At 42.2% G+C, this 12,545-nt stretch overlaps 1 protein-coding gene across 2 annotated transcripts; it reads left to right on the plus strand.

The window, feature by feature from the left end:
- The first annotated feature begins 5,821 nt into the window (after window positions 1-5,821).
- LOC139559444 (myb/SANT-like DNA-binding domain-containing protein 4) lies at window positions 5,822-9,015 on the plus strand. 2 transcript variants are annotated; one of them, XM_071375489.1, is made up of 9 exons: window positions 5,822-6,159; window positions 6,439-6,509; window positions 6,597-6,773; window positions 6,864-6,925; window positions 7,008-7,094; window positions 7,182-7,223; window positions 7,292-8,243; window positions 8,525-8,636; window positions 8,731-9,015. In XM_071375489.1, exons 1-7 carry the CDS (start codon window positions 6,002-6,004, stop codon window positions 7,436-7,438), a joined length of 744 nt encoding a protein of 247 aa, XP_071231590.1. In that variant the 5' UTR covers window positions 5,822-6,001; the 3' UTR covers window positions 7,439-8,243; window positions 8,525-8,636; window positions 8,731-9,015. The 2 variants fall into 2 exon arrangements, with proteins under 2 accessions (XP_071231590.1, XP_071231598.1); XM_071375497.1 differs by lacking the exons at window positions 8,525-8,636; window positions 8,731-9,015 and having other exon boundaries at window positions 5,825-6,159; window positions 7,182-7,390.
- Window positions 9,016-12,545: the final 3,530 nt, after the last annotated feature.

Consider the following 12,545-nt stretch of genomic DNA (forward strand, 5'->3'; position numbering starts at 1 on the left):
CAGAGGCATAAGAGCACCTCACACAACAAGAAGAGACAGGATCAGAAACATGAACAACACAAAGTAGGTCATTGCTCTTGCTCTCTTTCTTCCACTCTTCCTCCCCCTTAGTCATGTCCTTGAAGCTCCAATGGATGAAATTAACAGCTGCACCCCCAACATCTGGACTGAACTCCTGGCTGTCAGAGACATGGTAGTGGAGCAACGCATAGTGCTGAGAGACACAGATGTCAATTTGAGCGCCACAGAGGGTGTGGTGGACAAACTCAGCATATACTGATTAATGAAGGTACAGTCAGATATATATAAAGTCAACTACTGTTGTCATTGGTTTGTTTTATTTTATAAATATCCTTCAATTATTTCTGTCATTATAGCCATGGAGGCCAGGCTGAAAGTGAGTGGGGGCTTGGTAGCTGGACTGGAGAAAGAAATGCCAGGTACTGTAATGCACAAAGCTAGATTTGGATAACTATTACGTTTTTTTGTCTGCCAGATGGAAGTAACTAACATTTCTTGCTATTTCGTAAAAAGAAGTGCTGCCATCAGTACAGTACTTTTTGGTAAGGGTCCTTGCCCTGAGTCCACAGAGAGGTCAGCAGTGGTGTTCTTTGCTGCACTATGTAGCACCATAGGGCCTTCTGACCAAGATGGACCTTGATCAGAGAGGTGACCAAGAACCCAATGACCACTCTGACAGAACAGAGTTCCTTGACTGAGATGGGAGAACAGTTTCTACAGCACTTCACCAATCTGGGCTTTATGGGAGAGTGGCCAGACGAAGCCACTCGTGAGAAAAAGGCACATGACAGCACACCTGGAGTTTGAAAAAAGGCTTGTGAAAGACTGAGGTCATTAGGCAAAAGATTTTGTGGTCTGATAAGACAAAAACTCTTTGGCCTGAATACAAATCACTATGTCTGGAGAAAACCAGGCACAGCTCATCACCCGTCTAACACCACCCCTACTGTGAAGCATGGTGGTGGCAGCATAATGCTATGGGGATGCTTTTCAGAGGCAGGGACTGGGAGACTGGTAAGGATAGAGAGGAAATATTAATTGAGCCAAATACAGGCAAATTCTTGATGAGAACCTGCAAACAACTTTAGACTGGGATGAAAAACAATGCTCCAACAGGACAATGACCTCAAGCATACAGCCAAAGCAATGCTGAAATGGCTTAAGAACAAGAATGTGAAAGTCCTTGAGTGGCCCAGCCAACGCCCAGATTGAATCTGTGGAAAGACTTAAAGATTGCTCTTCACCGCCACTCCCCATCCCGAACTTAACAGAGCTTGAGAAAGGGAATGGGAGAAAATCCCCAAATCCAGATGTGCAAAGACATACCCAAGATGACTCAATTGTAATCGCAGCCAAAGGTGCTTCCACAAAGTATTTACTCAGGGGTGTGAATAATTATGTAAATAGGATATTCCTGTATGTCATTTTCAATACATTTGCAAAGATTTCTACAAAAATGTTTTCACTTTGTCATTATGGGGTACAGTGTGTAAAATCCATGTAATCAATTTTGAATTCAGGCTGTAACACAACACGTTGTGGAATAAGTCAACGTGTATGAATACTTTCTGAAGTTACTGTAGGTGTGTTCACTGAAAAGGTTAAATGGGTTTCCACTTTGCAATTACTGGATTTGGTCGTGGAACACAGCACATGATTTTAAGCATTTGCAAGAATTCCCAGAAGGTCCTATCTGCTTTCCATAACACATCTGATGATACTACACTAACTTCCCAATTCAGTCTCCCTGAAGCTAGAGGTTGGGGAGAAGGTGTATGTTAAACTCAGGAGTGGAGCAGTTGCTTTTGATGATGTTACCACTTTTAGTGTCTATCTTCTGTTTCAAATGAGAAAGGGGACACTCCTTGACAAGATTCACTACACACTCAAAGCCACAAGAGGGTAGAACACATTTCATACTTTGCTTGTTTTTTCCCCTGATTTACAATCGCCATTTTACAGGTTTTACTATATCATGTCTTATACAGTATACAGTATAGTCAAATTTACTCATCTGCTTGTATGCCGTCTATCAAGGTGTTTTGGTACTTCCCTTATGCACAGTGCCCCTGTGACAACAATTTTGGACCCCCTTGTGGCCCCCCTAAATGTGGAGTATGAAATAATTTTTACATAACTAATTTTTGCTATCGTTCTTTTTTTACATCCGTTATTAGACAGTGGCAATGAGGAACATGGTCTTTTGCCTGCTAATGCCTGCAATGCAGTGAAGAAAACGATATGACAACAATAACGTCTAATGTAACTGGCCCCTCTAATAGTACAACTGGCCCCAGGTTGGCCCCCCCAGTTGAAATGGTCTAGAACCGCCACTGGTCTGGCTGTATTTTTACTTCTGATACTGTTGCCGATCATCATTCTCCGAAGTCGTCCTATAGTGTGGCCAAAGATTTTTTATAACTAACCAAAGATAAACCACCGTCTGTCGTTTCTAATCGGGACAAATGAGTCATATTGGACAGAACAAGCAAGGAGGTGGGCAGAGCCAAGCACAACCTAGCGAGATTCTATTGGTGTGTTCTAGCAAACATTTGTGTATTTCCATTAGGGAAGTAAGCGTGTGCAGTAACTCAATTTGTCTTTGCACCCCTTTGAAATAACACGATTTTTGAACACTTTGGCAAAGTTCTACAAAACTTTGTCCACTCTGTTCATAACATATTATAGTTTTAGGAACAGAAAACTGTATTGAGATCAAATGTTTAATCAATGAGAAAAGTTGCAGGATGTCGGCAAAAATCTATTCTCCCACTGCCGACCACAGGGCTTCCTCTCACTACCATAATTGGTAGTGAGTGTAAACGCCAAGCGTTTGCTTCACTTTTATACATCCGGTAAAATATCTGTCTCATTGTTCTATGTGTGGTGTGGCCACACAGGCCTATGCCAGTGGAGGTTCCTCAGAAGAGGAAGGGGTGGACCCTCCTCCTCAGTGAATTTCTTCATCAACAAAAACATTTTTAAACATTTTAAAAGTTATCCTTTTTAGATAAAACTTTACTTAATATATTCACGTCACCAAATAATTTATTAAAACACACTGTTTTGCAATGAAGGTCTACAGTAGCCTCAAAAGCACTCTGTGGGGTAGCACAATGGTGTAGCCGGAAGACGGCTAGCTTCCGTCCTCCTCTGGGTACATTGACTTCAATAAAAAATCTAGGAAGCTCATGGTTCTCACCGCTTTCTATAAACTTACACAGTAATTATGACAACTTCCAGAGGACGTCCTCCAACCTATCAGAGCTCTTGCAGCATGAACTGACATATTGTCCACCCAATCAAAGGATCAGAGAATGAATCTAGATCTGAAAGCATAAGCTACAGCTAGCTAGCAAGAGAGAGAGATTTAGTCATTTTTTTCCACTTTCAGTTTCACTTACTTAGCTAGCAAATGCAGCTAGCTAGATTAGCCTACTCAAACTCCCTGTTCAAACAGAGCAATGCTATGTTAGCTAGCTGGCTATGACTATCCAACACAACACATGATTCTTCCAAGTCAAGGTAAGCTATTGGTTTTACTAATTTATTGCCACCGGGGCCTGCCAGTGTAAGTGCTAAACTGCTTACACTGTAATGTTACTGCATGATTGTAGCAGGTTTACTAACTTGGTAGTTGAATTAGCTATGTTGACTATGATGTTACTTTAGCTAATACGGTGACAACGATGTAGGTTGTGTGTAGCGGTTATGATATGGTTTGGCTTGGAAAGGTTTTTTCACCTGGACACATACAGGCGATGTGTTGTGCATTGAAGTCCACAAGCGATTTTTATTTTATTTAACCTTTATTTAACTAGGCAAGTCAGTTAAGAACAACTTCTTATCCACAATGACGGCCTAGGAACAGTGGGTTAACTGCCTTGTTCAGGGGCAGAACGACAGATCTTTACCTTGTCAGCGCTGGGATTCGATCTAGCAAACTTTCGGTTTCTGGCCCAACGCTCTAACCACTAGGCTACCTGCTGCCCCCAAATGGGAAAAGGTGAGAGGAGGAGAGCGCATAGATGCAAGAAGGAACACAACGTGGCTGCTATGAAAGTGAACTGTTTGCATGTGATCAGGGGTGTATTCATTCCGCAAATTCTGTTGAAAGAAAATCTTAAACAGAAGCAAACGGAACGAAGCGGGGATAAACAGACCTGAATTTGTCCAATAGAAACTCTCGTTTGCAACTGTTGGACTAATGATTATGCCCTAGATCAGCTAGATGCAGGCAAGAGTGTGCAAGGAGGTATTGAATGTGGCACTGTCTGTCACGTTGTAAACTATCATTCATAGGCTAGGTTGTAGCTACCTCATGATGGGTATAGGGAAAATGTTAGTATGATGTAGTAGCAGTGGTGTAAAGTACTTAAGTAAAAATATACTTTAAAGCGCTACTTAAGGAGTTTTTTGGGGTATCTGTACTTACTTTACTATTCATAATTTTGACTACTTTTACTTTTACTTCACTACATTCGTAAAGACAATTATGTACTTTTTACTCTATACACCCAAAAGTACTCGTTACATTTTGAATGCTTAGTAGGACAGTAAAATGGTCTAATTCACAGAACATCCCTGGTCATCCCTACTGCATCTGATCTGGCAGACTCACTAAACACATGCTTAATTTGTAAATTATATTTGAGTGTTGGAGTTTGCCCCTGGCTATCTGTAAATAAAAAAACTCGAATATGTGGTCATCTGCTTAATATAAGGAATTTCAAATTATTTATACTTTTACTTTTGATATTTAAGTATATTTTAGCAATTACATTTGTATTTGTATTTATTATGGATCCCCATTAGCTGCTGCCAAGGCATCAGCTACTCTTCCTGGGGTCCGGCAAAATTAAGGCAGTTTTACAATACATTCATAACCGATTTCACAAAAACACTAAGTGTGTGCCCTCAGGCCCCTACTCCACTACCACATATCTACAGCACAAAATCTATGTTTACATGTGTATGGTGCATATGTTATCATGCGTGTGTTATTATGCGAATTTAACGCTTCAATATAGCCTGAATACTTGTCATTTCACATTTTCTATGTATTACCTTTTACGTGTGGCATAAACACAACTAGTCACAATGTATATTTTTGTTCAGTATAATTCCAGCATCCAAACTGCGCAACAGCCATTCGATTAATGGAAAGAGACATCTGTTACAAAATACCGAAAGGTTTAATGACATTCTGGGATTGTCAAACCAGGCCTTCGATATGGAGTATGGAGGAATGTATTTTCTGTTCGTCAAGATTGACATACTCTACTTGATTGTGTTGTTGACAACTCAAACCATGATGATATACGCTCGAAGTTGTGAATCGGTATGCAGTTAGTTATGCATTGCTTATTGGTTGTGTGTGGTGCATTGGCACAGAAACCTGTTGGTGGAAAATTCGTTGAATATATTTAATTTAATTATAAATATAGCATACAAATGTTGAATATCTGATTTTCCACAACTGCTCATTGTCTGCAGCCAGCTATGATAGTAGTCTATTGTGGCAGGCAGGGAAAGTAAACTCGTCCATTGAGGAAGGCGCACCCTCAATCTTCTGGCCCAGTAGCCCTGTGTGGCGTCGAATGTGCTACAAAACCATGCTGAAGTGGTAAAGTCGATATCCACGTTTATAAACAGGGTTGCTACAGCTTTCATTGATGGTGGTAATAATTATTTTTGTAGGCGGGAGGGTGAGCAAATTATTTTACAGCAGGGGGGTGCTTTTTTTATGACACCTGGGGCCTGTTGCACAAAAGTAGAATTAAGACATCCGGGATAGATGACTCAGCTGAGCTCAATGAAGCCAAAACATGTGCGTCCAGGCTTAATTGGTTGCACAAAGACCAAGCCAGGATGAGCAGACACGGATTCATTAAGCCAGGTGAAACCAATCCTGGATAGGTGCGCGCTCACGGCTCACTCAAATAGACCCCGCCACAGATCACAGATTAACTGATTTACCATGGCAACTAGAGCCGCGTACTTTTCCCCGTCGGAAGCACAAATCCTCATGGAGGCATACGAGGAGGTAAAAGATATAATTAAGAAGAAAGGCAACACCGCCACAGTGATAAAGCAAAGAGAAAAAGCGTGGCAAAGTATTGCAGACCGCCTGAATGCGTAAGTAGTGCACAATTACACACTCACCGCTCCGCTGAAACATCACAATTACAATTCAAATATTTAATTCACATCTCCAAAAATGCAGTTGTACTGTAATTATGAAACGGTTAAATTTTTAATTGAAATGCCATGCAGATATGAGTGAAATTGTGTAAAGTAACTCCATCACACTGTATAAAGCTATGATAAATTTTTTGATATTTTTACTGAAAACAAGACAAAAATACCAAGTAATTTTTTGCAGTGTGACTCCATTAAATGTGTGTGTGTGTGTAGATTAAACATGAACGGGCCAAAACGGACATGGCAGCAGGTCAAAATCAAATACAAGAACATTCTGCAGAATGGTATGGTCCCTGACTAATATTTAACAAAGCACAAGCATATATTGTACCCAGAAGGTGCCTGCTCACACATTGTCTGTACTGTTTTAGCAGTGAAAAAGAATACCCACAGACAAGGCACGGGTGGTGGGTCACCAAAGGCTGACCTTACCCCAGCAGAGGACATGGCCTTGGAGCTAAATAAAGGCAGGCCCGTCTTAGAGGGGATCCCTGGGGGGAAAGAGACGAGCATAGGTTCCTCCCAAGATGCCACCCGCTTCATTCAAGGTATGTCCTTCCATCTCTACATGGGATACAACCACATTCATATTGAATCAATTTGGACTGTCTGACTTTGGTTTACCTATTGCCTTGCAGTGTCTGGCAGCACTGTGTTCCTGTTAGAGCCACCAGCACAAGCACCAGACGATGCTGATCCAGTGAGTACTCCATCAAAGGCATACTGTAGGCCTGGCATGTCTTGTCTACTAGCTTCAATATGAATCCGATTAAATGTGATAGGGTGAAGGCCCCAGTGCAGCAGCAACAGCACATGATGGAGACGATGATGAGGAGGAGACCATCTCTCTGGATTCCAGAAGGCATGAGGTATCATGTTAAGACTGTGAAAGTACTATTTACTCTACAATGGTGAGGAGTCCTCATCAAAATCAAAAAATCTAATTTCTTTTACAGGACCCAGATGCTATACAGTGGGAAAACCAGCCTGGCAACATAGTGCGTATTAATAAAAGGACACCACATCCTGCCAAATTCCAGCTGCGCTAATTGTATTGTGTTCACAGAGCTCACAAGCTATCAGAAAGTTGTATGGCAACCACCTCCGGCGCCAAATAGAACTGGCAGACATAGACATTCAGTACAAGAAGAAAAAGATGGAAAAAGATGGAAAATCTTGCACTGGAGTCCGAAATAAAAAAGAGGACAATTAGGAAACTGGACCTTGAAATAAAAAAAATTGAGAGGGAGGTGAGATATGCCTTCAATGTACACTGTATGCTAACTGTAACACAAATGTATTAATCATTATTTTTCTTTCCTCCCCCAGCTCCAAGAAGATGACACAGCTCAAAATAAAAATTAGGTATATTCTCGTAAAGTCAAGTGAGCCATGACATATGAGCTCTTATTGTGAGCACACAGGACGGTGGCATCTTTCTAAGGTTTCTTTTATTTTCCCAGCAATCAGTACAACCAAGTCATCGTTATAAGGCATCGCCCTCTTTTGCCCACCCCCCCAGCACCAGGTGTGGCCACTAGCCTATATGAAGGCCCAAAATTGTGTGTTCCTTTCTGCTCTGACAATGGCATGCCCATTCGTGCGAGATGTGGTGGATGAAGAAGCACTTGTGCTGAGGAGAGCCTTCAGGCGAGAAAGGGTCTTCAGGGACCGGTTGGACCCACTGGCCTTCCCTGATGACCATCTATATGAAAGATACAGGTTTTCTGCAGATGGCATCAGGTATCTATGCAGACTACTGGGTCCCAGGATTAAGCACCGCACTGCACGGAGCCATGCACTGAGTGTGGAGCAAATGGTTTGTGTGGCCTTGCGCTTTTTTGCTAGTGGAGCCTTCCTGTACTCAGTGGGGGATGCAGAACAGCTGAACAAGGCCACAATTTGCCGCACAATAAGGAGTGTGTGTCTGGCTATCAAAGCATTAGCAGATGTCTTCATCTCCTTCCCTGGCCACAGAAGACTCTGTGACATCAAAGAGGAGTTCTATAGGATTGCAGGTAAGAGGATCTACAAATTACAGGACAACTGTTAACACATAGTAGGATACTCATTACTTTGTGTGACAGGTTTCCCCAATGTCATTGGTGCAGTGGACTGCACACACATAAGGATAAAAGCCCCCTCAGGTGCCCATGAGGCCGATTTTGTGAATAGGAAATCCTTTCACAGCATTAATGTTCAGGTGAACATAACTTTTTGATATTGTCCATTGACGAACACTCTGCATTGCCAGTGATGTGCATTGATTGGTGTAATATTCCTCATCTTATGATTTCAGATGGTCTGCAATGCTGACTGTGTGATCAGCAATGTTGTGGCAAAATGGCCTGGCTCAGTCCATGACTCCAGAATCTTTCGGGCCTCTGAAATCTATCAGTGCCTATCACAAGGTAAGCCACACAACCCCTATTTATAACCATCATGGCTGTGTCAAGAATATCACTGTGTTTATGAGGTAGTAATGATGAGATTTTGTGTTGACAGGTGAATTCTCTGGTGTGTTGCTGGGAGACAGGGGGTATGGCTGCCAGCCTTTTCTCCTGACACCTTTCACAGACCCCCAGGAAGCACAGCAGGCCTACAACCATGCCCATGCCAGGACCAGGGCCAGAGTTGAAATGACCTTTGGCCTCCTGAAGGCACGCTTTCACTGCCTTCACAAATTAAGGGTCAGCCCTGTTAGGGCATGTGATATTACTGTGGCTTGTGCTGTCCTCCACAATGTGGCCTGCCTGAGGAAGGAGAGGGCCCCCAGAGTGCCACCAGCCATGGACGCCCCATCGGGCGGCTGCTGGGCCTGTTTGTGGGTGTGCCGGTTTTTCCTGCAGTGGCGAGAATTTGGCCTCTTATGATGTTTGTGCGGTATACTGTGTGTAATACAAGGCTGCAGGGAGGCTACTGCATCCATTCATTTGTCTGTTCAGTTGATGTGTATGGATTTGTCCTGCATTTATTTTAGTGTGCAGACATGCAGGGTGTGTTATATACAGACCTTTGAATGTGTATGTATCATTTTGTATAATATGCTTGGATTCTGTGCTTTCCATCTTGTAGAGTCACTGTGACTTCAGTTTCGAAAGGAGCTGATGGTTTACCTGCTTTGTTTTGTCCTTATTCAATAAAGGAACATAATGTTACACATTGTGTTTTTATATTCATATGGAATGTGTATTTGTTTATATGACAGAGTACTAGGGCCACACTGAAGAAAAAGGATAAAGTCATAAATTTATGAGGCTGGTTCTTTCTGCAGAAAAGCTACATATTGTTTTTACAGTTTTGATACTTATGACAATGTGATACTTAATATTCTGGCACATCAGCATGTCTTTGTTTATGAAACCATACTGAAGTACAATTTCACAATGCCCCACATCTGTCATTTTAACAACTGTCCTCCTTTAAAACAACTGGTTACAATATTATGACTTGTGTTTTTTTCCCCTCTGTGGCCCTAATATTCTATCATTTTATATATAGCCTTATAGTCTATGGGAAACTGTAAATTATCTAATGATAGCAACATCATCTAAAAATCATTTTTTATCCAAAATCATTGAAATTAATGATCACAAACGTTTAAATAATAACAGTGGGTCTAGTTATATGTGATAACAATGTATAGTGAGCAGTGAAATAACTATTGGTTTCCATTTGTGGTGACTGCTGACTGACATTAGGGATGAGATTAAATAGATCCTGGAATTTAGCCTGGTCTGGAGCAGGCTAGCTCCACAGAATAAATCTCCATGGAAATTTATACCATAACATATCCTCCTGCCCCCTATCCATCTTTAGTGCAACCGGATTACGGATCAATTGAGCCAGGATCACCAAGATATCCTGGCTTAATCCCTTATCCTAGTTTTGTGCAACAGGCCCCTGGAGTTCGACCAGCTATCAATACAAAAATAGCAGTAGTTTATTCTTATGATCTCTCTAGAGGTAAATAAATAGTCTACAATTGATTAGTCTGTTTTTTTTCTAACTAGTGGAGGTGCATAAGCGGCACCCATGCACTTACCACAAGTTCCTTATTTTGCTAAGTTCGCCATATTGTATGCACATTGCTCTCCATTACTCTTTTTTTGTATAATCATTTGCAAAGTGCATTCGGAAAGTATTCAGACCCCTTGACTTTTTCCACATTTTGTTACATTACAGCCTTATGAAAGAGATTTGCGTCAGTTCAAATCTGGTATTAGGACAAAATGTGATTCTGAGTCACCGAATATACTTTTAATACTACTTTTAATTAAACTCAAGCGATAAATGGTAAATGCAATTTTCGTATATACGGGTTCACTGTATCACCGCGCAGGGTAGAACAGGGAACTCTGGAATGTGCTCAAACAACAGTTTTTATACTATGACAGCTTTAGTTCCAACCCGTCCGTTGGCCTATCACAGTAGAGGCTGAGCCTGGTTTAAACTTTGCTCAGCCTATCGCTGGCACTCAGACTTGTCCCAGTCTCTTGGTGCTCGCATCTGTCCGCATCTGGTCGTTGGGTAGATTAGATCCGTCTTGTGTCTCACCCCAGATTCTACCCTTATTTGCTATTGTCCAGTGTCCTACCCTCCCTGGTTGGCCTAGAGATATGCACCCCTCCCCTCTCCAGATTGACCACAGCTTTTGCATCAAGGCACTCTATGTTGCTCAATCTTTACACACATACACACACACACATCTGCATTGTTTATGTGTGTGTGTAACAAAACAATATTCATCTTCAAACAATATGGTAGCGGGCTATAGTGCATAAACATAAATCCTAACACTTATTATAAAAATATTTAATTGTTTTCCTCCCTCATTAATCTACACACAATACCCTATAATAACGAAGCAAAAACATGTTTCTTTTTAAAGCAAATGTATTAAAATTAAAAAAACTGAAATATCACATTTAGATAAATATTCAGACTCTTTACTCAGTAGGTGTTGAAGCACCTTTTGTCAGCGATTACAGCCTTGAGTCTTCTTGGGTATGACACTACAAGCTTGGCACACCTGTATTTGGGGAGTTTCTCCCATTCTTCTCTGCAGATCCTAACAAGCTCTGTCAGGTTGGAAGGGGAGCGTCGCTGCACAGCATTTTCAGGTCCCTCCAGAGATGTTAGATCAGGTTCAAGTCCGGGCTCTGGCTGGGCCACTCAAGGACATTCAGAGACTTGTCCCAAAGCCACTCCTGCGTTGTCTTGGCTGTGTGCTTAGGGTCATTGTCCTGTTGGAACGTTCGCCAGGCTGAGGTCCTGAGCAGGTTTTAATCAAGGATCTCTCTGTACTTTGCTCCGTTCATCTATTCCTTGATCCTGACTAGTCTCCCAGTCCCTGCCACTGAAAAACCTCCCCACAGCATGATGCTGCCACCACCAGGTTTCCTCCAGATGTGACGCTTAAGATGTGACGCCAAAGAGTTCGATCTTGGTTTCATCAGACCAGAGAATCTTGTTTCTCATGGTCTGAGAGTTCTTTAGGTGCCTTTTGGTAAACTCCAAGCGGGCTGTCATGTGCCTTTTATTGAGGAGTGGCTTCCGTCTGGCCGCTCCACCACAAAGGCCAGATTGGTTGAGTGCTGAAGAGATGGTTCTCCTTCTAGAAGGTTCTCCACAGAGGGACTCTGGAGCTCTGTCACAGTGACCATCAGATTCTTGGTCACCTCCCTGACCAAGGCCCTTCTCCCCCGATTGCTCAGTTTGGCCAGGCAGCCAGCTCTTGGAAGAGTCTTGGTGGTTCCACACTTCCATTTAAGAATGACGGAGGCCACTGTGTTCTTGGGGACCTTCAATGCTGCAGAAATGTTTTGGTACCCTTGCCCAGATCTGTGCCTCGACACAATCCTGTCTCTGAGCTTTATAGACAATTCCTTCGATCTCATGGCCTGGTTTGTGCTCTGACATGCACTGTCAACTGTGGGATCTTATATAGACAAGTGTGTGCCTTTCCAAATCATGTCCAATCAATTGAATATACCACAGGTTGGAGTCCACCTGATAGGTATCAGTCTGGTGTTTTCTGTAATGACCTTAGTGATCACTGTTTTACAGCCTGTGTTCGTAATGGCTGCTCAGTCAAACGACCTGTCCTGATTTGTTATAGATGCTTGCTAAAAAACTTTAATGAGCAATATTTTCAGTGATATTGTTAACAAACACGCCACCATAAAGGAAATGATAATTAAAAACAGATTTAGCCCCTGGATCGACCGTGATCTTGCAGAGTTACTCCACCTCAAGAATTGCATTTGGCGAAAGGCTTGGCACACACATACTCAGGCTGACTGGCTCTCATTCAGGCA

This window comes from Salvelinus alpinus, chromosome 2 (assembly GCF_045679555.1).
Source record: "Salvelinus alpinus chromosome 2, SLU_Salpinus.1, whole genome shotgun sequence".
Classification (NCBI taxonomy): Eukaryota; Metazoa; Chordata; class Actinopteri; order Salmoniformes; family Salmonidae; genus Salvelinus; species Salvelinus alpinus.

What these genes read in the sequence shown, in the direction of transcription:
- LOC139559444 (XM_071375489.1), top strand. Translation starts at nt 6,002, where the DNA reads ATGGCAACTAGAGCCGCGTACTTTTCCCCGTCGGAAGCACAAATCCTC. An exon ending in TGGATTCCAGAAGGCATGAG is followed by an intron (nt 7,095 to 7,181) that starts GTATCATGTTAA and finishes TTTCTTTTACAG; the next exon opens with GACCCAGATGCTATACAGTG. An exon ending in AAAACCAGCCTGGCAACATA is followed by an intron (nt 7,224 to 7,291) that starts GTGCGTATTAAT and finishes TTGTGTTCACAG; the next exon opens with AGCTCACAAGCTATCAGAAA.